This window comes from Camarhynchus parvulus, chromosome 20 (genome assembly GCF_901933205.1).
Source record: "Camarhynchus parvulus chromosome 20, STF_HiC, whole genome shotgun sequence".
Classification (NCBI taxonomy): domain Eukaryota; kingdom Metazoa; phylum Chordata; class Aves; order Passeriformes; family Thraupidae; genus Camarhynchus; species Camarhynchus parvulus.
This window is the reverse complement of record NC_044590.1, coordinates 13,988,173-14,012,961: the sequence shown is the minus strand read 5'-3', so window position 1 is coordinate 14,012,961 and position 24,789 is coordinate 13,988,173. Positions and strand designations below refer to the sequence as shown.

Genomic DNA, 24,789 nt, shown 5'->3' with positions numbered 1-24,789 from the left:
CAGAGACTGAAGCATTTCCCATCCCTGTAGGAATGGAGCGAGGGGCATCCCATTTAAGCCTGGGCTTTAGGGCATATGCCAGCACAAATGGGGCAGTTTACCCTGGAACGTGTTTCACCCTAACAAGATTCATTCTGCTACATTTATTTATGCCCTCCTCTATGGCAGCAGGAGTAAAGGCTAATTTATGCACTCCTGCTGCAGCCAGCAGGAGCCATCCTGTAATCACTCCATGTGAAACCAGGACAAGCAGAAGCAGCAAAATGAACCTCATGGGCAGCAGGAGCTCTTGGCTTCAGGCAGGGACCAGGTTGGGGGTCAAGTGTGGTTATCCAACTTCTGGGTGTCTTCTGTGGATTGCCCCCTCTGTGCCCAGCAACTTCAGCTCCGCGGGCATTCACTGAAAATGCCATGGCCAGCTCAAAATTCCCTCCATGGACATCCCAAATGAGTGGATTTTCTGCTTAGGACTGTTTCAAGCTTCACAGGCTTCTGCTCCCCTCCTGGCAAAGTGGGGTGGGAGCTCTGCAGGGTGGCAGCTCTCCTCCCAAAATGGTTTACACTCTTCTGCAAGATCCTACAATTACAGAAGACTAAATGTTATTTAATTTGTGACCTCGTGTTGAATAAGACACAATTAAATTCTACCTCTTGTGAATTTACAGTGGGGAATTCTCACCTGTGATGCCAGATGAGTCCTAACTGTTCCATGCATGACTCAGACACCCAAACGGCTCCATTAATGACTGTTTTAATAAATGTTCTATCTTTATACAGACAATATCCTGCCCTGTGACAAGCCTGGCACAAGGACAAACCAAACCTTGGTCCCACGGTCGGCCCATGCTGAGGACGAAGGCAAACCTGGTGATGCCAAGCATCCTGAGGGCCTGTGACACCCCAGGGATGTTCCTGTCATTCTTCACGAACCCCCTGAGCCCCCTGGCAGGTGGGTAATGGTCGGGTGGCACATGCAGGGGTTTCGGCCCCAGCCCCCTCATTCGTGTCTCAGTGGATGAGGGCTGTGCAGCGCAGCAGTGAGAAGGGATGGGCGTCTGGGAAGCCTCAAGCCTCTTGCCCTTCCCTTCGGCAGCGCCAGCACATCCCCCCTTCCCTTCCTGTCCCCCCCGCGTCCTCGGGCGCTGCGGGCGGGACCGGACTCTTATCGCTTTTTTTTTTCAGTGGCTTCAGCTCTTCATTTCCGTCCATCTCCCTCCTCCCGTTCCCGTTGTATCTCGGTGCCGGAGCTCCCCTCTTCCCCCGCACCTCCGGGAGCTCAGCCCTTCCCCTCTACCCCACCACTCCGGCGCTCTCCAGCCTTTCCCTTTCCCCCCGGGAGTCCCCAGCCCCTCGCCGCCGCCTGCCCGGGACTCTGCCGCCTCCTGGCCCGGAGGAACCGGCCCGGCCCCGGCCTCGCCCGCTCGCGTCCCCCGAGACCCCGCTCCCCTCCCGGGACCCCCGGCTCCGGGGCGGGCCCCGCCCTCCCTGCGCCCGCTCCCATTGGCTGCGGCGGCGGGGGGCGGGGCCGCTTTGTGACGTCACGATCAGCTGTCGGAAGGTGCCGATTTGTGCGGGGGAGCGGCGCGCGCTCGGCAGAACGGCGGGGTCCGCACCGGCACCGGGACGGGCAGGGGCACCGACACAGGCACCGGGACACACAGCACCGGCACACACAGCACCGGCACTACCTCAGCGCCTGCCGCCGCCCGGGACACGCAGGGTCGGTGAGTGCCCGCGGGACGGGGTCGGGGCCGGGCCGGGGCCGGGCTGGGGCTTTGCGGGCCCGCACGGCCCGGGCGGGGAGCGTCCGGCGGGGGCGGGGGCGGCCCGGGACCCCTCGGCTCCGGCCCCCCCGCGCCCGTTGTTTGTTTCTTCTTCACCGGATTAAGATTGGCGGTCGTTCCCCGCTCCCATTGGCTGCGCTGCGGTGACGTTGCCTCATTTGCATTTGACATTGAGACGTCAGAGCGCTCCCCCCGTGTCCCGCCGTGACCCCCGGGCCGGGGCCGTGGCGATGCTGGCACGGGGCATCGCCCGCCCTGGGCACGCGTGGGTGGCCCCCGTGCCGGTCGCTGCTGCGGCTTTTCTCGGCAGGAAATGGGGATGCGTCTCCCCCCGTGATGTTTAGACGCACTTCGGGTGAGAAACGTGGCGGTTTGGAAAAGGAATGTGAATATATAAATATAAGTATGTGTCAATGTATGAAATATGTCATGGAATCACAGAATGAGTCGGTTTGGGTGTGACCTTAAAAATTTTCTCGTTCCAACCCCCTTCGGGGGGGGTGTCCTGCGAGGGACACCTTCCTATTCTGTATGTTATATACTGTATAAAATACAGCATATAGTATACTATATATATAGTATGCTATGTGAAATAAATTTGTGTAAAGAATGTAAATAGATGTAAATCTCTAACACAAAGTATTATCCATTTAACTTATTTCCAGGAAATCCTTGGTGCTTTGGATTTAGATCCCTCTGTCTTTAGATCTCGATTGTAAATCTTATAAATCTCCCCGGGTTTTATGAGATTCAGATGTATGCTTTGATGTTTTTGTTGAGTTTAGTTGTGCTGCCCGGGCAGGGGCCGTGCGTGGAAGGGGAGGTGCTGGCGGTGCTCGGCTGAGGTTTGTGCCATGGGGCAACTCCACCACATCCCAGGATGGAGTCCCTCAGGTACCAAACACAGCATCTCCCTCTGCTATTGCTGCTCTAAGGGCACCTCCTTTGGGACAGCTCAAAAAAGTCATAATTCCTAAAAGGGCAGCTTTCCTCTGGATTTCATGTCTCTCACCTCAGCTTGGCTGAGCCTGGCAGGCCCTGGAGACTAATCCTGCTCCCATCTCGGGGAGTAATTGTGGAAAAATGTGGACTTTGTGAAGTGTAAAAGCAGGTTAAAAAGGGCATTTTTGCTCTTGTAATTCTTTTATGCACATAAATATACATATTTGTATAGGGGAGCTACAGCCCTGCTCAGATCACCTAAGCAAAAAGACTGGCACCCTGGCATCCCAAAATAGTGGATTAAACTCCCTTGAGCCCAGCAATAGCCAGTGCTGAAGCAGCACCAACGAGGGCTGAGCTGGGCAGGTGCCAAGTGCTGTTGCTTGTTTGGCCAAGGTTTTGCTGGGGTAGGAAACAATCCCAGAAACCCTCCCAGAAACAGGTGTTGGGCTCTGGTACAGGACATTGCCGGACCTCCTTTCCCACCAGACTTTATCTAAAGAGTGCCAAGAACTGTGTTGTTTTGCTCTAAAATAAATCTTTCCTTTTCTATTTCTTCCCCCCAAAATACCCCCCTTCTCCCCCCTCAAACAACAAACCTACCACAAAAAAAGACAAAAGCTGTCTGCTGTAGCTCACTGCCACTGTTGGGAACCTGTTGTGTCAAACTGCTCCTTATCTGCATGAACAAAAAAGGAAAAATAGAAAAGTATTTCCCTAGGTAATAAAATGGTAACACCTGCTTGTAATTAGACTGGAAAACCCTGTGACACAAACTTGTATCTGAGGGGTTTTTAATGCTGACTGCACAGCGAGTCCTGCTCTTCTGAGGGGGGCCCTGAGTGGCCCTGGGGGGAGCTGCTGGGAGCTCGGGCTTCCTGTGGTGTGGAAGTGCAGTGCACCAGGTTCTGTTCAGGCTCTGTGGTTTGGGGAGGCTGTAAGGCTGGGCTGCTCCCCTCCCTCCCTCCCTCCCTCCCAGTGTGCAGCTCCTCGGGATGCTTCACTCCTTGGGATGCTTCACTCAGCGCATCCCAGAGAGGAAAGCTCTAAAATTTCATAGCATGGCTCATGGCAAATCTAAAATTTCCAAGATCCTGCCAGCCCCTGGCAGATTTGCCAGGACTGTGTGTGATGATACCGAGCAGCACGAGGTCACATTTGCCCTTGGGGTAAGGACCTTCCTGCAGCAGTGACAGAAGAGCTGCTGTGAATGCAGAGACCAGCTCCAGGAAAAACATCTCCTCATTCTGCAGGGTCCCCCTCCTTCAGGCAGGATCTGGAGGAGCATGTGGGAGCTCTAGTCCCTGCTGAGACCCTGGATTGGCTGAGGAAAGCCCTTCCAGGTCCTGTCTTGGTCTGCCATTAATAAGAAATGTCATGATGAAGAGTTTTTTGGGATTTTTCAAACTGCTCTCTGCCTTCCCCCCCTCTACTCCCCTGATCTGCCATGGAAGAGGCTCTGGCTCAGCCTCAGCCTCTGTTTTGCTGGAATCAGTCTGTCCGTGCTGGCAGCACCTCGGGGCGCAGCTCTGCCCCTGTGCCCAGGGCTCCCCCAAGGCAATCCATCAGTGGGATCAGCTGGACCTGGAGCACAATAGCTGTGGGACCTAATTCAGCGTTAATTCAGCCCCCCCAAACTGTCCCAGGCAGGTCCCTGCCAGCTCTGGTCCCTCCCTTGGTGGGGAGGGCTGGGGGACAGCCCAGGGATGATTCACTGGACATTTCTGGGCTGGTGGGCAGAACTCCCCTGGGCTGCCCAGCTGCTGGATGCCCTTCTGTGTTTTGTGGTTCTGTGCCAGGTTTAGGATTTTCTTGCAAGCAGCACAGCGAGCCTTTGAAACGCTTGTCTAATTTAGGTAAAATGAGTTGAGAATCCCATTTCCCAAGTGGGTTGGAGGAAGGCACCTGATTGTACCTCTGCCTCCTGCTGGGCTGACTGCGCGGGGTATTCTTAGCTGTGCCGAGGAAGGGCCGCTCCGCCGCCTGCCAGCAGCATCCCTCCCGCCGCCGAGTATTTATGGAAACTTTCGGGGAGCCTGTTGCCATTTCCAAGGGCAGTTGCTGTTTTCTTGCACGCTGAGACTTGTGAGAGCCGCCGGTCCCGCGGCGCTGCAGCTCCTGCCCCGAGCTCCCGGCGCATCCCGGGGCTCTGCTGCCCTCCTGCTCCCTATTCTTAGCTCCTGGGGTTATTTGCAGCCACGATGACTCAGAAAACTAATTATTGTGTCGAGGTTTCTGAAGGGGAAAAAATAACTTGATGCATTGTGGTTTCCTTACTTCCACTTTAAATTTAATATTTTTAACACCTTCTGGCTTGTTGTAAAATGCTGATGGACTTTCTGGAAGGATTTTGATGGACATAGTTCACTTAGAAACTTGTCTGTCCCCAGGTGAGTGTCCGTGGGGGCTGTCCCCTTGTGCTGGCAGTGCCTGGTTTGTGGAGCAGCCTGGGGAGGATGGCAGCTGTCCCGTGGTGGTGGCCCCAGCTCTGGCAGGGGACAGGGGCTCAGTGTGTGCTTCCGGGGCAGCTCAGCCCCAGGAGTGTGGCACACAGGCGGTCCCCTTGTGTCCTGAGCAGGGACACCTGGGACACACCTCTGCCACAGATGTGGGGCACCTGCAGACACAGGAAAGCTGGAAGAAGGGACCTGAGAGGAAGAGAAGGCATCTCCTGGTCCAAACTGGTTCTGTGGGCATCGCCTGTGCCTGGTGACAAGGCACAGATTGACCTCAGTCCCCTGTCAGGGACACAATCGGGCCTCTCCTGTGCTGCAGCTCCCATTGAGGTTGCCAGCCCTCCATGCCCTGGTGTAAATGGGGAAAATGTTTGCTGCAGGGAAAGCAGAGTCACTCCAAATACCTGGATAAACTTCAGAGCTTGATCTGCTGCTGGCTGCTCCAGCCAGAGAAGTGCTTGGTGGAACCTGCAGGGATGGAGGTGGCACGTGGCCGTCTCACTGGGCAGGAGCTGGCCAAGGAGTCTCTGGTCTTGTGAAGGGCTGGGAGGTCACCCAAGCCCTCTACAATGAGCTGATGGATGAGCTTGGTGGCTGCCAGGGAGGGCCTGGAGGGTTTCCTAGGCCAGGAGCTGCTCCCTTCCATGGGGATGGGAGAGTGCAGACTCACAGACTGCTTGGGGTTGGAAGGGACCTTACAGAGCATCTCATCCCACCCCCTGCCATGGGCAGGGACACCTCCCACTGTCCCAGGCTGCTCCAAGCCCCATCCAGCCTGACCTTGGACACTGCCAGGGATGCAGGGGCAGCCACAGCTGCTCTGGGCACCCTGTGCCAGGGCCTGCCCACCCTCACAGGGAGGAATTCCTTTCCAATATCCCATCTAACCCTGCCCTCTGGCAGTGGGAAGCCATTCCCCCTTGTCCTGTCCCTCCATCCCGTGTCCCAAGTCCCTTTCCAGCTTTCCTGGAGCCCCTTTAGGCACTGGAAGGAGCTCCAAGGTCTCCCTGGAGCTTCCTCTTCTCCGAGTGAATGCTCCCAGCTCTCCCAGCCTGTCCCAGAGCAGAGGGCTCCAGCCCTTGGAGCATCTCCTGGACTCACTGCAGCAGCTCCACATCCTGCTGATGTTGTGTCCCCGGGGCTGGGGCAGCTCTGCAGGTGGGGTCTCACCTGGGTGGGCAGAGGGGCAGAATCCCCCCTCACCTCTGCCCACGCTGTGGGATCAGCCCAGGGCAGGGCTGGTTTCTGGGCTGCCAGTGCCCATGGCCAGGTCACATCCAGTTTGTCACCAGCAGCACCCCCAAGTCCTTCTCTCAGGGCTGCTCCCCCCCAGCCAGCCCCAGCCTGTGCTGGTGCTGGGGCTGCCCCAGGTGCAGGACCTTGCCCTTGGCCTGGCTGAGCTCCATCAGGTTCACGTGAGCTCCTCCAGCCTGCCCTGGGTGCCCCATCCCCTCTGGCTGCTGAACTGACTGCCCCACACAGCTCAGTGCCATCCCCACATCGGCTGAGAGCTCTGGAAAGCAGAGCTTCATCCTGCTGCTTTAACCTGAGGTTTTCATCCTGCTGCTTTAACCTGAGGTTTTCACAGACAGGGTAAAGAGGGGGAGGATTAATGCTCATTTTGGCCCTTGTCTGCATTTTGGCCTCACTCCTGCCTTCACCCTGCAGGTTGGATCCTGAAAGCTTTGCCAGAAGCTCCCTGGGCACTACCATGGGGCTGGTCCAGGCCACCTATGGCACAGAGTCTCTTGCAGCAGGAAAGGGGTCAGGGCCCCCCACATTCCCTGGCTTGGGGAGGGTGACAGTTGGAGGCTTACTTGAATTCTTTGAGGAATGATCCTTTAAAATGATCCATTTCAAGTTTTGCTCTTAGGGGAGCTTTTAATTTTCTCCCACTTCCTCCACAGCTATGGCAGATGCCTGTGAGCCCCTGTGCCTTAACTTAAGAAGTTACATATGGGAGAGAGGACAAACAAAACTAATAGTGTCTGTTGTGTCCTCAGAAAAGATAAGTTACCCCTGGGTTGGGGTGGACCTGAGGAACCCAGGTACCTCACTTCCCTTCCTGTGATTTTCTGGGGACCAGTCCCTAAGCAGGCAGGTGCTCTGAGCTGTTCCTGGGGGAGCAGCTTTCCTGCTGTCCTGTGAAAGTTTTTATCATCATTTAACAAAGGAAAACTTAAAGGTTTTGACCGTGTCAGCGGTCATTTGACCTTGAGCTTGCTGGAGGGTGAGCCCCTGGCAGGGGCTCCCAAAGCCAAGGCTGCAGAGCATGGGAAGCACTCGGTGCAGCCAGACATTGCAGGCTGTCTTAGGCAACAGGGACAATCCCTGCCTGCCCCAGCCCCTGACCTGTGCTGGCTGCTTGGGAGCTTTTCTGGGTGACCTTGCCCTGGCAGCCAAACTGGGGCCTCTGTATTCCCCTGTCCCTGTGTGCCAGATCTTGTCCCCAGCTCTGCTGCTGGGTGACATCCATATCTGGGCAGGGACAAAGACTGACACTAAGAGCAGTGCCAGTGTCCTCCTGGTGTGCCGGGCTTGGGCACAGCACAGGGGACCCTGCTGTCCCCAGCCCCACTGTGTCACCCTGAGGACCTCCCTGCTGGCACTGGGCTCAGCTGTAGCTCAGCACTTCTGCCAGCCTGGCAGTGCCCCAGCTCAATGAGCACATCAACCATGAGCCCACTGCTGGCCTCACACTGAGCCAGAGCCATGGGGGCCTTGGGGGACTGCCCCCTGTGACCCCCTGTGACCCCCTGTGCCTGCCACGAGCTGCCCCAGCCTCTCCTGCCTGGCACCTGGGGAGCAGCAAACAGTGGGAGACTCTGGGACATCACCAGCAGGAGCCTGGAAGCTGTGGAGTTTCTGCCACAATTAGATATTTAATAAACATATTAAACAATTAACATTAATATCATATTAAAAGGTATTTACTGCCTAGGTGAGTGCTCAGGCAGGCTGGTGCTGAGGCCACCCCCACCCTCGGGGCTGCCAGGGTGGCCTTTGCCAGCCTGAGCTGTTCCTGGGGGCACGTGGGCATCCTGTGAGCTGGGAGTGGAGCACAGCAGAGTGCAGCCAGAGCCCAGCTGGGCACCAGCTCCTCTGTGGGGTGTTTCCCTGACTTGTCTGAATGTGCTTTGATGATCCAGGGGCAGGGAGTGTCTGGCTGATTTCACTGGCAGCACAGCAGGGTCACTGCATGGCCCTGGGGACTGTGGGCTCAGAGAAACAACTCTGCCATGTCTCAGTGCCCAAACCCTCCCTGCTCGGTGCCTCCAGGGGAAGCCAGGGACCCTCTCAGGACACAGAGCAGAGAATCCTCCCTCACCTCCTGTTTTTCCTGGTGGGTCTCCACAAGCCTCAGCTGAGCCATCCCAGAGTGGGTGGGAAGCTGGGCTGGAGCCCTGAGCTCTGCAGTCTGCAGGGGGGCTGGCTGTGGCTCATGGGCTGCCTTGTGCCCCTGGGGCAATGGGAGCCACCAGGGACCTGCTCTGGGGACAGGTGGTGTCACACTGCTGCCCTGGCCATGCCAGGGAGGGAGAGCTGGCTGTTGCAGGGCTGCTTTGTGCTCCATCACTCCCTTCTGCAGCTGGAAGTGTCTGAGATCAGAGCCCCTGAGCTCCAGGGGATCCCACCCCTGGGAAGGCTCCTTTGGTTTCTCATTTTCTGTGTTGTAGAGCAGATGTTGTCCCTCCCAAGGCACCTGAGAGACTGCAAAAGGCATTTCCATCCCACAGAGATGAAGAAAAGAGTGCCTGAGCCCCAGAACTGCAGTGCTTGGGCCAGCCACCTTGGCAGGGTGCTGGGACTGGGGAGGCCAGGGGGCAGCAGGGCTGAGCAAGAACTTTTCCTGCTGGAGGGCTGGGGTGAGCATGGACACGTGGTGCCCCTGTACCCTTCCCATTCCACACTGCCTGCAGCAGATGGAGTTTCCCTGGGTGCAGCATCCCTAGAGCTCCATGGCCCCTTGGTCCTGACCTGGGCTTTGCCATGAGATGGGGATTGACCCTTTCAATGCACCCACATCAGTGTGCCAAGCACAGCAGCACCCAGCTGTCCCTCTCACTGCACTGAGCTCCTGCTGGCATTTTGTGGCCTTTTCATGGCCTTTTAGTGTCTCTGGACCAAGAGGCACACAAATAACACACAAATTAGTGTGCACCTTTTGGCTGCCACTCCTGTGCCTTGCCAGGAGCTTGGCAGACATGAATGAAATGAATGAGCGCTGACCTCCCCCCACACAGGAGGGAATCTGGAGGGATAAAACAGTGATGAGCTGAGCACAGGTGAAGCAGAGACCCACAAAGGGCTGGGATGAGAGGCTGGATGTGAACAACACTGTGTGCTGGCAGCCCAGAGAGCCAGCAGCATCCCGGGCTTGTCCTCACAAGGTGGGCAGCAGATAGGGGGGATTCTGCCCCTCTGCCCACCCAGGTGAGACCCCACCTGCAGAGCTGCCCCAGCCCCGGGGACCCAACATCAGCAGGATGTGGAGCTGCTGCAGTGAGTCCAGGAGATGCTCCAAGGGCTGGAGCCCTTTGCTCTGGGACAGGCTGGGAGAGCTGAGGGTGCTCAGCCTAGAGAAGAGGCTCCAGGGAGACCTTGGAGCTCCTTCCAGTGCCTAAAGGGGCTCCAGGAGAGCTGGAAAGGGACTTTGGAAAAGGGACTGGAGTGACAGGACAAGGAGGAATGGCTTCCCACTGCCAGAGGGCAGGGTTAGATGGGATATTGGAAAGGAATTCCTCCCTGTGAGGGTGGGCAGGCCCTGGCACAGGGTGCCCAGAGCAGCTGTGGCTGCCCCTGGATCCCTGGCAGTGTCCAAGGCCAGGTTGGACAGGGCTTGGAGTAACCTGGGACAGTGGGAGGTGTCCCTGCCATGGCAGGGGGTGGGATGAGATGCTCTGTAAGGTCCCTCCCAGACCAAACCAGTCTGGGATTCTGTGACTGTGCTGTCCTTGTCCTGCCTGCTGCCAGGAGCTTGGCATGTTTGCCTGACTTAGGGACACTGTCTGCTCTGTCCCTGCCAGCTCCTGGAGATGGGTCTCCTGGGACACCCCACCCATGAGGATGGGGCCACAATGAGGGGCTTGGTGCAGGTGGGGGCTGCAGGGCACTGGCACCCAGTGCTGCTTCAGATACAGCACCAGCTGGGACAGCCCATGGCACAGATCAGTGCCAGAGGCACCTTTTGCTGTCTCCTTGAGCCCATCCGAGCCCCTGGGATGCAGGAGGGCCGCACTGCCAACCTGTTTTAATGTGCTGTTCCTTTTTCTCTCCCTCTTCCAGGCCTTTCCACTGAAGCCAAGTGAAGCACCTCGCAACTGCACTGCACACTGCTCAGCTGTGATTCCTCTGGCAGCCAAACCTCTCTGTCACCGGCACCCCGAGGGCTCTTTCTCCTCTCCCTGCCCATCTCTCCTGTGTCTGTGCCTGGAAGCTGGTGCTCAGCAGTAGCTCTGTCTCCCTGTCCATCCTACTGGACTGCTCCCCACCATGTTTCAGCGTCTCACCAGCCTCTTCTTCAGTGACAGCAGCACGTCAGAGGGCCTGGAGGAGCCCAAACCCTTTGTCGAGGAAGAGGAGGAGGAGGATGGCTGGCTCATAATTGATCTTGCAGGTGAGCAAAGCAACAGAACTGTCTTCCCACAGCCTCTGCTGCACCTTGTCTCTCCAGAGCTGGGCAAATCCTTATATCAGCAGATGAGCTTACACCACATGGGAGCAGCTCTGCCCTTCATTTTTTCTCCCCTGGTCCCCATGCTCTGCCCATGGTCACTGCAGCAGCCTCTGACCTGCTCCTCCTTTTCCCTTTCCTCTCCCAGTGATGGTTCTCAAGTCTCAAATGCCAGTGTGGGAGCAGCATCAGCTTCTCCAGCTGGGGTTGCTGCTGCCCAGAGGCCTCCAGGTGCCTCCATGGCCGGAGGGGAGCCTGGCAAGGCAGGGACATCACCCAGAGCTTTGGGGTGATGCTGCCCACAGGGGTCGGTGGGGAGGGGTCCCAGGCTGGGCAGTGCCATGGCCTGGGCTGAGCTGTGCCCTGGACAGCTGCCCTGTTCCAGGAGGAGCCAGGCTCAGCTGCTCCTGCCCTGCCCTGCAGAATGCACACTGGGAGCTGTTCCCCTGGGGGCAGGATGGGGCTGTCCCCATGGCAGGGCAGGTGGCAGTGGTGCCTGTTCCAGCTGGGATGTGCCACCAGGGATCTGCCCATGCTTGGGTCATTTGAGAGGAGTAAATCTCAGCTCCATGGGGGTTATCTTCCCAAATTGTTCCCACTGTCCATGCCAAGCACAAGGGATGTTTGGCACCAGGTGCCTGTACCTAGAGAGCCCACAGGGCTCCCCATTCCCAGAGCATCCCGAGCCCTGTGTAACCCCAGCCAGGCAGATTGAATTCCTCCTCTGCATATCTTCTCCAGCTCTGTTCAGACCTTGGGAGTTTCTGTTGTAGATTGATGACTCAGCCAATTGCAATGATGTTTTTATGACCTTTTCCTTACAAATGCAGCAGCAATCAGAGACAAACCCTCCTGCGTGTGCAGGAGCTCCTGGGGCTGTGCTCTGCTTTGGTAGCCCCTAGTTGGTTGTGAGGCCCCAGCTAAGGGACCACAGATGTATCCTGCAGGTTTAGGAGGAGGGGTTTGTCCTCCCTCTTGCAGGCAGCAGGTCTCTGGGCAGATGTTCCCTGCCTGTTTTTGTTATTCAAGTTGTTCATTAGGATGTTTTTCCCATATGCAGTGACCTGGAGAAGGGACCAGAGCAAGGACAAGACTGGGGTGGGGGACAGGGCCAGCCCCATGCCTGGTGGGAGCACTGGAGAGCTGTTGGAGGTGATGGGTGGTGTGGGCATGGGCAGCTGTGGAGGCTTCTCCGTGCTTTGGGCATTCAGGTACCTGTCCAGGGAGGGTCAGGGCAGTGCCATGGCAGGGGGTTGTTGCAAGGAGGCCCCTGGAGCAGCGGGCATGCAGCTGCCTCGTGTCAGGGCCAGCTGGCAGCAGCTGCAGCAAGCCTAAGGCATGCCAGGAGGAGCCAGGAGCTTCCCCAGCCAGAGAAACACTGTGCCCTGATCCCTGGGTCGAGGCTGCAGATGGCTCACAGGGGACCAGGGCCTGACTCTGGCACAAAACACTCCCACGTTTTCCCAGGGAAGTGCCTCGGCTCTCGGTGCAGTGCTGGCTTCCAGCAGTGTCTGCCTGTGAATGGCACCGTGCTGCTAACTCAGCTGCACTCCGTTCCCACAGCCATCCCTGAACAGTGGGGGACCAGATTCTTTCAGCTCTATTTCTGGGGCTTCAGTTAACCAAACACTCCAAGAACCAAACACGGAGCCCTGTCCTTTCCCTTGGAGCTGTGGGGGCCAGCAGCTGCTCCCAGCCTGGCTCCCTCCCAGCAGCAGAGAGGCAGCCTAGGGAGCCTCTGGATTCAGCCTCTGCCAGCCTGGTCATTGCCCCCTGTGTTGCAAAAGGCACCAGAATTACTCAGACCTTCCTGGAATGTTTCTGATGCTGCTCCTGCCCCCTTGCTTAGCCTGGCCCTGCTCAGCACCCAGGGAGCGAGCAAAGAGCATTTCCCAGGATGTGGCTGCATCACTGAGGTACTTGAGGATCCCAAAATATTGCTTTGTGACATTAAACCCCACCTTGGCAAAGGATGGGCACAGTGCCCAGGATGCTCTCTGTGCCCTTTGTGGGAGTGCTGCTCCAGCCGAGCTCGGTGCCTGTCCCCAGGCTGACAAACAATCTCCAGCCCGGCATGTCAACAGCTATTAATAGGCTGATATCCTCTGACCTGGAGAAAGACATTTTCCTCTTTGGAAGGCCAACTGTGGCCTGTTCTGAGCCCTGGGCTGGGGCATCAGCTGCAGGAAGAGTTGGGACATGCACCGAGCCAGGAATACCCAGCCCCATGCTGTGTTTCTCCACACAAGAACAGTTTCATCTGTGCTTCCTCTTGCTCCTCATCCAGCTGCAGGATCCTTGTAGATACTGCACTGCCTCCCCCCTCACCAGTTCCCTCAAATCTCCCCGATGAGTCTGGCAGTGGGTGTGGGCATCCCCACGTTTGGTGCATGCTCCTGCCCATTACAGCACCAGTAATCCCAGCACAGGCAGCCGAGAAAAGCAGCGGCCCAGGTGCTGCTGCCAGGCAGAGGTGAGGAGGGGAAGGTGTGGGAGGCTTGGGGAATGTCAGCCTCGGGATCAGCCACTCAAAATTTGGCCCCTAACAGGCTGGAGTTGAAGGCACAGTGAAAACCTTTGCTGAAGAATTTATTCCCATGATTTCTTCCAGAGAAAAGGTGTGGACTGTTTTTCTGCTGTGTGTGTTTGGTTTCCGTGCTTGCGGAGTGCTGGGTGGTGTTGTGAGCACCGGCGTGTCGGCATTCCCGGCCCAGCCCGGCTCGGCTCGGGCGCCATCAGAGCGGGGAAAGCAGCGTTTTTCACTGCCTGAACTTCTCCTCTCCTTTTGAGAAGGAAAAAGCCCCTTGCTGCAGTGAACCCTGCCGGCGTGGCAGCTCTGTGGCTCGGCCTGTCCCGGCAGAGCCGTGTCCGTGCCGGAGCGGGGGGTTCGGCGGGCCCGCGTGTGCCGGCCGTGGGTGTCTCTCGCACTAACGATGCCCCTTTCTCTCCCCCTCCCTCCCTCCCTCCCTCCCCCTGTCCATGGTATGTGTGTGTGTCCCCGCTGCCCCGCATGGCTCTGCACCCCCGCCCCAGGCAGCCGTGCCCGCCCCGGGCCCTTCGCCGCCCGCCCGCTGGCGGTACCGGGCGCTCGGCGCGGCCCCCGCCCGACGCCCCCCGGTCCGCCTCCGCCACCGGCTGCTTCCCCGGCTCCGGCCGGTCCCTGCTTGATGGACGAGAGTTGGTTTGTCACCCCTCCCCCCTGTTTTACTGCAGAGGAGCCCGGCCCCGACGGCGTGGGGAGCAGCCCCATGGAGGACCTGCTCATCGAGCACCCCAGCATGTCGGTGTACGTCACCAGCACCCTCGAGGTGGATGGGGAGGGCCCCGAGGACGATGCTGCAGAGTGAGTGCACTGTGAGGGTGTTGGGGGGGCAGCAGCCCCAGCACCCACTGAGGGACCAGGGCTGGTCCTGCCATCCCAAATCCCTGCCTACACCCAGGAATGTTTCACCCACGGACATAGTGTGGCAGCGGGGGATGTCAGTGTCCCCACACCCACCTCAGGGAACACTGCATATGTGGCAGGGTGCCCCAGCTGTCACCGTGCATGGCTGGCAGCCCCCGTGTCCAAAACCCTCTGCCAAGGGGTCTCAGAAGCATATTCGGATGGCCATGGCTGCAGGATATGAGGTTGGCACTGGGCTGTGCTGGGACAGGGCTGCATTCATCTCCCCTGCCCTTAGCAGGGTCTCCTGGCACGGCCACCTCTGCCAAGGCCGCTCCTGCCAATGCCAGTGCCACCTGTCACCTGTCCAGGGGGGGTTGCCAGGCAGGGCTTACACCAGGGGTTTGCATAGGCATGGCCCAAGCAAGGCAAGCCCAATGGCACAGAGTGGCCTTTGGGCACAGTGGCCCCCTGAAGACCCCTAGGTCCCTCAGGCAGGAGGGTGCTGCAGCCCCCTTCAATCGCCCGCCTGTCCCCAGACTGGCCCAGCATGGGGGTGGGTATCCCACAGCTCTGGGGAGTGGGACACGTCTTGCCCCAAACCCCAGCTCAGCAGTGGGGAAATCAAACAGAAATGCCCCAAATAGCCCCTTTGCCTCCCCAGGCCTGTGGGCTGGAGCCCTCCACACCCATTTCTGGGGCCACATCCTGGAGCTCTGTCCTCCCCCCAGGGCTGCTCTCCCCTGCCCTGCAGCTCCCAGGGAAAACCTGGAGCATGCCCACGCTCAGCCCGACTGCTGCTGGGCGAGCCCTGGCTGCCACCGTGCCATGGGGTCCCTGCTGTCCCCCAGTCCCAGCCCTCCAACTCCTCCCCTGCAGCCCCTCAGTGGGGCAGGGGAGGAGTAAGAATTTGGGGTGAGCTTTGCTCCAGGCCAGGAGACTGTTCCTAGTTAGGGGACAGCATTTCTAGTTCGAGGACAGCATTCCTAGTTGGGGGGTGCTATTCTTGGCTAGAGAACACCATTCCTGGTTAGGTGACACTGGTCCTGCCTAGTGGACACCGTTCCTGTCTAGGTGACACCATTCCTTCAGGACCTGTCTCTTTCCAAAATCTCCCTGAGGGCCAGAGCTTGATGTTCAGAGGGGACAGAGTGTTCTGGAGTGCCTCGGCATTGGAGGGGGGCAGAGAAGGGCTAAAGGGAACCTGAGACTAGCCAAGGCTCCAAAGGGGTCACAGTGGGATGGAGACAGACCAGGCTCAAGGGACTCAGAGGCAGTGAAGTTCTTGGTGGTGTCTTGATTTTTTCGGGTGTCCCAGAGCCTGCCTTGCTGGAGCATGGCTCCGCTCGGCAGGCCGTGGGGCCGGAGGTCGGTGCCCGGCGTCCCCCGCCTGGCGGGGCGGGCCCGGTGCTGACGCCGCTGTCTCCGCAGGGACGTTCCGGAGCCGCGGCCGGAGCCGCCGGTGCCGCAGCGCGGGCGGGCGCTGCCGGTGAAGGCGGCGGCGCTGGACAAGGCGGGGGCAGGCGCAGCGGGCGCAGCGGGCCCGGCAGCTGGCGGAGCGGCACCGCCTGGCCCAGAAGGCGCTGCAGCGGCAGAACCGGGCCCGGCAGCGCCCGCCCCGCCGCGCCAAGCAGCTCCCGGGGGCCTTCGTCCACCAGCCCTGCCAGCGCCACTGCAACTACTGACCTCGCTCCGCCGCCCAGGGGCTGGCCCCGGCCCCGGGAGCGGCCCCCACGGACACCGGGGACACGGCGGCGGCTTCACTCCGCACCCCGCGCCCGCACGCCTGACCCGCACTCCTCATCTCCCTCCTGTACCTTCACCGCGCCCCTCACCCTCGATGCCGGCTGGGCCGCGACCCCCGGAGCCGCCGGCATGGAGCGCCACGCTACCCCCGCCCAGCTGCCTCGGCAGCGTTCACGCGGGAAATCGGAATTCCCGGTGAAATCACCTGTTCCCGAAATCACCTGTTCCCGGTGAAACCTGTTTGTCCTGATAAGCCTGTGACATCAGTGCCTTTCCTCACATCATGACTCCATGTACAGCCTGGCTGGGATGTCACAGAGACATCGAGCGGGAGTGACAAGAGCAATGAAGCCACAAAATTTGGGATTTTTAGGAAAATCTCATCAATGACACTAAATATTGCTTCCACCCTGCAAAACCAGCAAACACTCCTCTCCCTCCTTGATTTCTTAGCTACATTTTACCGTGATAAGATAATGCCCCACTGCCAGTCCTGAAGGAGCTTGTGGTTGAAAGCGCTGGTGGAATCTCCGTGGCTGGGTCAGCCAGGCAGCTCCTGGTGCCTCACGGTGTTGCTTTTTTTAACAACCTTAAAAGGAATCTCAGGAATCAAAGCACCGTCCCAGCGCAGCACCGGAGCCCTTGGCTGCCGTGCCAGGAGGGGTGGCCAGCCTGGGGTGGCATCAGCGTGGCTGGGAGTCCCCTTTGAGCAGCCCTCTGGCCCTGGAGCAGTGACCTGCCCCAGCTGTGACCCCAGGGGTACGCCTGTATCTCTGTGTGTGTGTGTTTCTCTCTGTTCCTGGACGCTCAGAGGAGGCTCTGTCAAGCTGAGGGTCGCTGTCTGCCTGGTGTTAGTCCCCGGCAGGGGAGAGGAGGCAGGATCTGCACAGCTTCCCCAAGGTGGCCAAAGCACGTCCATGGTGGTGGTGAAGAGATGCTGAAGAGGAGGCTGGAGGGAAGAGGCTGAAGTAAGGACAAAGATGGATCTGGGAGCCACTGCAATGGGTCAGGATGGGGCAGGCCTGAGTGAGAGGATTGCTGTAACAGGAGCTGTGACAGAGGCATCTTCTTTCCCCACTAAAAATGGCGTCCTTTCCTGTGAAGGGCCAAATTCACTGCTAGGCGATGCTAATTTCTAATGTAAATCCCTCCTCTCTCCGTGATGGACTCCTTCTGCCTTTGGAAGAACATGGTCCAGGCTTTTCACTGGCTCCAGCAACAGCTGAGACAGCTTCAAATCCAGCAAAAATTTGCTGATCTGCCCCCAGTTCTCTCCTTTTAGGAGCTAGTTTTGTACCCTCTGCCCTGGGAAAGTGTCCTGCTCACAACCACAGCCTGGATTCCCACCCTCTGAGACAAGACATACCCCCACAACACCCCAGAAAATTCTGATTTCACCAGAGGTTCTTCCACTCACCGTGTTGCATCCCTTAATATCAGCTGGGGACCTTGGCTGAAGGAATTGTGGTGAGCCCAAACTGAGACAGCTGATAGTTATTAATTCTTTTAATGAGATTAAAGCCAAACTGAACCTTCTTAGTAGCAACAGCCCCTAGCTCCGGGCCAGGCAGCCTGGACCGTAGCAGTCAGCTGCTGCTGCTCCCCTGCAGCATTTCCCCTTCACTGCTCTGCTGGGCTTTCCCAAAAGCTCCGGAGCGCTGCATCCCGAGAGGGGGAGCTGCGAGCCCTCGGCATTGCCCTGCCCTCCTCCCGCAGCCTCTGTCCCTGGCCCAGCCTGAGACCGCCCGAGATCACCCTGCTGGTGAAGAGACTGGCATCTCCTGACTCCAGGGCAGCTTTACATCCTGTGGCTTCCTGGGCTTCATACTCAATGCCTTTTTTTGCCCCTGCAGCGATGCCTGGGCCGGGCTGGGAGCCGGGCAGTGCAGGGCCAGGGGCACAGGCCGGGGCTGGGCCCGGCTGTGGTGGGTGCTGCCCTCCCATCCCCGCCGGACACCGCTCTGGGGCAGCAGCACTGCGGGGAGCACTTTCTCTCTGGCCCCAGCACACATCAAGAAGGGCAGAAGCCAAGCACTGTCCAGCCCCCAGCTTGGTCTCCACTGCAAATTCTGCTGCTGCCAGTCCCTCTGGAGCACTCCAGAAATCAGGGGCTGGCTGTGACCCCACTGCCCCCCCAGCAGCTCCCAGAGGAACAGGCTGGGGGAGCAGTGGCCCGAGGCAGATCCTGCCGTGTCTCACCTGCCAGGCTCTCCTGTGCCTGCCCAGCTGCTGGAGGTGGTACCCAGGAGAAATCCCTTATGGAAATCCTCCCGTGCACCCTTCTCCTCTGCTGTGAGCCAGCCCTTGGCCGTGTTCCTGGGGACTTGTCTCAGCCTGGCACTGCCACCAGCACCCAGCCCCCAGTGCCCATTTCCAACAGGTGATCTTCCTCTGTCCCAGTTTTCAGAAGCAAATTCAAACTCTTTCTGTGCCAGTCTGAGATGTCTTTCATTGGCTCCGTGCCCAGCCAGCACAGGAGATGAAGCAGAACTATTACCACACTTTATATCCAGAGTATGTTTATAAAAGATTAATAAATTATTAATAATGTTTTCATGAACAGGTTAATCCAGACCCTGAGCCTCTGGTGGGTCAGCAGAGTGCACAAACCACAGCAAATGAGCTCCTGCAAGTCCCCTGTGTTGTTTGCACTCTTGCCATGTATTAACACCTAACACTCACCTGCCAACCCTTGCCAGGCCACTGTCACCCCCAGTGTGACCCCCCCTCCCTGTGCTCTGGTCAACCTGTGCTTTGCAGAAGACCTGCAGGGTTCTGCTCCTGCCCAGCAGCAAGCACAAGGCCTGGCCTGGTCCCAGGCCTCCTGCCCAGTGCTGCCAGAGCAAGAAAACCCCTTTTCACTGAGGTTTTTTGTCTCCTCGAATCTTAAAACAAATGAAAGGTGCTTAAGAACTGAGAACTTCCTGTGTGTGCACCCATTTGCATGTGTAGATAATTCAAAGCCCAGTGTGGGTGTTCAGTAGCTTGTTTTGGGGTTGATTTTTTTAGGGGTTTGTTGGGGTTTTTTTTTGCACCCAGTATTTGTGATGCACTGTGTGGTGCTTCCAATGGGAAGGTTCTGGTTTGCAGGGAGCTCTTGAGCTGGTTCTGCTGGGACAGGTGGGGTGAATTTTGCTTTCTTTTCTGTACTTGTGTAGGGGGAAACTACAGCATGGACTCAGGGACAAACCAATCTGCTGGGGTCTTTAAAAAATGTCTTTTTCCCAGGCTTCTCTGTTAGAATGTGGGGTTTGGTTCTGGGGTGCTGCAGGGATGTGGCCTCTGGCAGCACATGGTGGTGACAGGAGCTGCCCTGACACTCCTGTGTGAAAAAGAAATTGTGGCCATTCCTGGTGGGATCATTCCTGGGCTGCAGCTCCTCTTCATTTGTTCATTACCTGAAAATTCACCTTTACAGCCAAATGTGGCTGGTCCCTTTTTAAGTGGCTTGTGAACAAGCAGGTACAGATTTTCAGCACAGAGCCTCCTGGGGTTTGGGAAGGGCAGCAGGACTGTGTGTTATGGCCTGACCCAGCACATCTCTGGGATCAGGGGACAACCAGGATGGGGAAGCCATTGAAATTATCACCTGGGCACATGGTGATGCAGGCAACTGAAAGAAATTTTTGTGTTTCTTGCAGTGAAAGCATAAAAAAGGGAAGAATTCCCAGTGGAGAGGCCTGGGCAAATCTGTGTTCAGTAAATGCCAGCTTTGCTGGGCCGTGTGTCAGTGCTGGGCTCAGACACCCGGCTGGCTCCAGCCCCAGCTCGGGGGGGCAGGCTGGGACAGCGCTCTCAGCAATGCTGCACTTTGTGAGACCCCTTATGCAGGGAAGAATCTTCCCACCACTGAAGCCCCTGTGGTGCAGGGATGTTGTCCAAGTAAGATTTGCCTCTGCTTGCCTGGTTCTGCTCTGGCAGATGAGGAGGACGAGCCCTCAGAGCGCGATGGGACCGGAGGCACAGCCCTGCTGGGCAAGTGCCTCCTCTTGGGCTGCAGCAGTGCCCCCAGGCCCCCAGGGCTGTGCTGGCTGCACTGGCCAAGTTCTCACACCAAATTCCGGCCCTTGGCACCACAGGGCTGGAGGGATGCCAAGGGAGTGGGGGCAAAATCCTCCTCACCTGTTGCTCTGAAACTTGCACTCACAAATGCTCTTTTTAAGAAACTGTGCTGCAAAAGCTTGGTCTGGAAGGAAAACAATTCTTTCCATTGGAGTCCACATTTCCTTCTCATTATGCAGAACATCAATGCATGGCTCATCCCAAAGATCACTGCTATGGGAATCTTCTCTCTTTAGGCTTGTTTCTAATCAATAATTTTACATTTACATCATACTAGTACTTTTCCCTCTTCTATTCAGCCCTAATGGGGAGCAAAAGACGCACTTAGATGTCTTACCACACCAGTAAGGAAAAAAAAAAGATAAAAAAATATCCAGTGAGGCTCTAGGCTTGAGTCCCACAGCTTTGCAGTTGCCCCTCTGGATCAGTATCAATTCCATTGCCCTGCATAAAATGAAAACTAAACTTCATGTGAATTTATTGAAAAACAAGTGAGTCCCCAAAGATCAAACATCTAATAATTAGGAAACAGTAAGAAGACATAAATCACCTCAAGTCAAGAGAAATGGTTGTCAGAAGGCAGCACGGAGCCCCGCTGCCCTGGGAATGGCTGCTGGCAGTCCTTGAGTCTTCCCTGAGTCTCTGGGTTAGAACAGGAGGCCATCCATGTCCAGCTGGTGCCACAGGGACCCTCGAGCCACCAGGGATTGTCAGCTGCCACCGCTGCCAGCCTCCAGTTTGCTGCTCCTCCTTCGCTGCATGCACTCAGCAATGGCTGCTGGTGGCAGGAGGGGGCATCACAGCCCAGTGTCCCCCCAGCTTGTCAGAGCTTCCCCCCAAGCCCTTCTCCACCATGGACTGTGGTGACCTCCTCAGCACAGCTGATGGCAGGGACCAGATCCTGAGGAGGGACATCCACGCCACTGGCAGCAGCCCCCTCCCAGGGCACGGCCACACGGACCTGCCAGGGACAGGAATGGGCCTTAAAAGGGGCTGATCCCCTCAGGGCTTGTCTTCTTCAAGGTGGAGCTTCCCACCTCTCAGATCTGCTCCATCCATACAAAGTCAGGAACCTCCTCTTGTCCTCATGGGCTCCATCCCCATCCCATTCCCATCGCTGGAGTGGCTGCCACAAGTTGCCTGAACGTGGCTGTAGGGGCTGGATGCAGCAGTGGGAAGGGCTCTGCCTGCCTGAAGAGTCCCTCCTTTGCTGAGAGGTGTCCTCAGCCCCACTGGAGATGCCACCTTCTCCTTGCTGGTCTCCAGGATCCCAGAGCCCCCCAGCCCTGGGCTCTGGGCAGCTGCACACGCTTGGCCAGGAGGTCTCCCTGGTCCATCAGCCTTCCTTTGTGCTTCTTGAAAACCTTTGTCATTAACCCATCACCCTCTCCTTAGAGGAATGAGGATGATGAGGATGAGCAGCTCCATTCAATAGCAAAGGTTGCTTTTATGTGTGATCATTTTTTCAGTTCTGTGCAGAGTGGTGACACCCAGGTGTGTCCCCTGTCATTCATTCTGAGCTGGCACCTCCCGGGCTGACGAGGGGGCTGCTTTTCCAACCCCATATTTTGTACAGGGATGCTGCCCCATGCTCCAGAGCACAAAAAGAGCTGGAAAGCTTTGACTTTGTTGCAGCTAAACCTGAAAATCCTTCTGCCTTCCACTCTGACCCTATTTCATTGCATGGTGGGGGGGAAGATTTTATTCTCTGCAAATGAAGGGGAAAACAGCGCAGTAAATTCTAAGTGTAGCTTAAAAATGGGTTGCACAGGGGAGCCCAAAGCTCCTCTGCTCTTTCACATTCACCTCATGTACCCTTGCTGGGGAGCCCTGAGCAGCTGTGCCCAAGTCTCCCTGAATTCTTATCCTCCTTTGTGCTTTGGGAGGTCTGGGGATGGGGGAGCAGCACAAGGTGTAGCAGTGACATTTCCTCTGTGTCAGAACGGTCCTTGCACAGAGCACTGCAATATTCCATCTGTGTGTGTCCACCCCTGGTACCTGCTTGTGAAACTCTTGCCCACACATTGCCCTTCCCCATGTGGGGCTGAATGACTGTACATGTGCCTTCACCCTTTTTCATGGTTTGGCATCTTTTTTTAACACAATTACAGAACTTGAAAAAAATCACTGAACTGCAGTTACAAGTCCTATGCAAGAGGTGACCAGGGAGTCAGTTTTTGGTATTTCTGTGTTTCTGTGTTGTTTTCAAAGTCACTGTGGGGTTTTTCAGAGAACTCCAACAGAATGAATGCCCCAAAAAGTTTGTTATGCTTCTTTTTTTTTTTTAAATTTTTTTTAATTTTTTTGCTAAAAAGCATTTAGCATTTTGGATATACTAAATCTCTTAGGCAGCTTTGTAAAGCTCTAAACCCCAGTTGCCCCCGGGGCCGTGTTTGGAGAGTGAGCAGGAGCAGGAGCAGGAGCAGCAGGACGGATGCAGGAGCGCCAGAACAGATGGACAGATGGACAGATGGACAGATTGACGATGGCTGTTCTGTGGCTGGACAAGGTTGCCTTAAGCCTTCCCTGCAATGCCCCGGAGATGTTCGGTGCCCTCCCGCCTGTGCCCGGGCTCTGCCTTAGGCTGGCACAGCCCCTCGGGGGTCTGGGAGAAGAGGCAGAAACCCCCCACGTTTTCTACATCACCTGTGCTGTAGGACTGAGACCTCGTCTGCAACTCGAAGCTAACGAAATCCGTCCTTCTCGTGTGTTACGTGTTCAGTTGGTGTAAGCAGGGTTCGTAGGAAGGGGCGTCTCCTCCTCGTAGGACATTGTGTAAACATTTGCTGTGTGTCGACTGCCTGGGACACATTGTGTAGTGTGCCTGTGTGTGTGTAACCTGGTTTTGGTTGTTAGGTTGTAATGCTGTCTCTTGACTGAAAAAAAAATCTAATATAAAGAAAAATCACAAGAAATAAAAAAATATATATTTAAAATCTATTTTATGTGTAATTCTCTAAAGCCTGCAAGTAAAGCTGTCTGCAGAATGCTTTGGTTTTTTAAAAATGCTTTTAAAAGTCAATGGTTTGAATGACAAATAACAGAAAAACATCCCCTTTGAAGACAAGGACACACAGGACAGAGGATGGCACAGGCTGAGGGGTTGGAGGGGATTTTCCCCCTCCCCATTATCAAACCTTACAACTCAGCAGATAATGACAGAGCTAAAGCAGATGTCGATTGCCCTGAGAAAATCCCAGATCAGCCAATCTCTGCAGCATCAGCTGTTTCTCCAAGCCCAGTGTGAGATGTTGTCAGCACCCAGGAGAGGCAGAGATGCCTCCAAGGTGATTAAGGGCTTGGAGATGAGGAGAGGCTGAGAGCTGGGACTGCCCAGCCTGGAGGAGGTTCAGGGAGACCCCGCCCTGTGTGCAGATTGCTGATGGGGCAAGTGCAGAAAACAGAACTGGGGCATTCTCAGTGCAGGGGCAGGGTGAGAGGCACAAATTGAAGTAAAAAGAAATTTCACGTAAAGATAGGAAAATGCTTTTTCACTGCAAGGGTCATTGGCCACAGGAGCTGGTTGAGAGGTTGAGGAGTCTTCATCCTTGGAGATACTCGAGAGGAGACATGGCCATGAGCAGCTTTGGGCACGGGTGGGATGGGGCTTCCCAGCCCAGTGGCTGTGCCAGCTCCTCCAGCAGAGCCAAGCTGAGGAGACACCCGTGACCCCTCAGGTGCTGGGAAGAGCACTTCAGAAAAATGTTAGATTAAAAACTGGGAATCAAAAAAATAGCTGGGAGTGAGCTTTCATGGCTTTGATACACCTTATGGGAAAACCAAATTTGGCAGCTGGAGACAAAGCCTGGGGTTATTGGGATGGATGGAGCTCAGGAGCTCCAGTCCAACATCCTGCTCACAGCAGGGCAAATGCTGAATTCACACCACAGGGCTCTGTTCAGCCAATGCTTGAAACTCTCCAGAGAGAGAGATCCTGCCACTGCATCCCAGGGGGAATAGGTTTTTCTGCTCAGTCAGAAGCTCCTCTCTTTCCATTTGCCCTGGTGGTGTCCGTCCCTGTCTCCCAGCCCCCATCTCTGTAAAATCCTGGCTCCATCTTCTGCAGAGCACGGAAGGGCAATGGAGCCCATCCCCCTCAATGTCTCCTTTTGCTCAGGTGTTCCAACCCAGGCCATCCTGGTGGGCCTGTCTTGTGTCTGCTCTACATTATCAACATCCTGAGGCTGGGTGGGAGGTGGAAACCAGGTGATGTCATTCCAGATCCCCAAATGCCAAGGGATCACTTCCCTGTCCCACAGGCTGCCCTCCCTGCCCACAGCCTGGCTCAGCTCTCCTCCAGGACTGTGAGCTGCTCCCAGGGCCAGCACTGCTCAGAGGATCGGTACAGGGGCCCTTTGCTCCTTCCAAGGCTCCTTCCCAGTGGTTGGATCTTGCAGTTCTTCTTTCCCAAGGTCCATGTCCCTGTAAATGGTGACCCTGACCTCAAGCCTGTCTGCTCCCACAGGGTGGTATTTCCCACAAACTGAAGCACATCCCCTCTCTTCCCCTGCTTTATCGGGATAGGGACCTTTTCTGTGAAGACTTTCCAGTTTTGTGGACTTTGTCCTCATTTTCCAAAGCTTCCCACCCAACCTGAGCAGCAACAGGAGCAGCGAGGCCAAGCACGGAGCAGGGTGAGCCCCAGGGGAGAGCAGGGGCCCAGCAGAGATAGGGAGGCTCCTGTACCCCCATCAGCTGTGCCTGGGCAGGGACAGGAGCAGCCACACCCTGGCAGGGAGG

At 56.8% G+C, this 24,789-nt stretch overlaps 1 protein-coding gene across 1 annotated transcript; it reads left to right on the top strand.

The window, feature by feature from the left end:
- Positions 1 to 1,542: 1,542 nt before the first annotated feature.
- Positions 1,543 to 22,913, top strand: TP53INP2 (tumor protein p53 inducible nuclear protein 2). The gene is given in 5 exon segments (XM_030963511.1): positions 1,543 to 1,724; positions 10,469 to 10,799; positions 14,070 to 14,199; positions 15,673 to 15,757; positions 15,759 to 22,913. Coding segments are annotated over 4 exon segments (507 nt in total). The 5' UTR covers positions 1,543 to 1,724; positions 10,469 to 10,675; the 3' UTR covers positions 15,927 to 22,913.
- Positions 22,914 to 24,789: the final 1,876 nt, after the last annotated feature.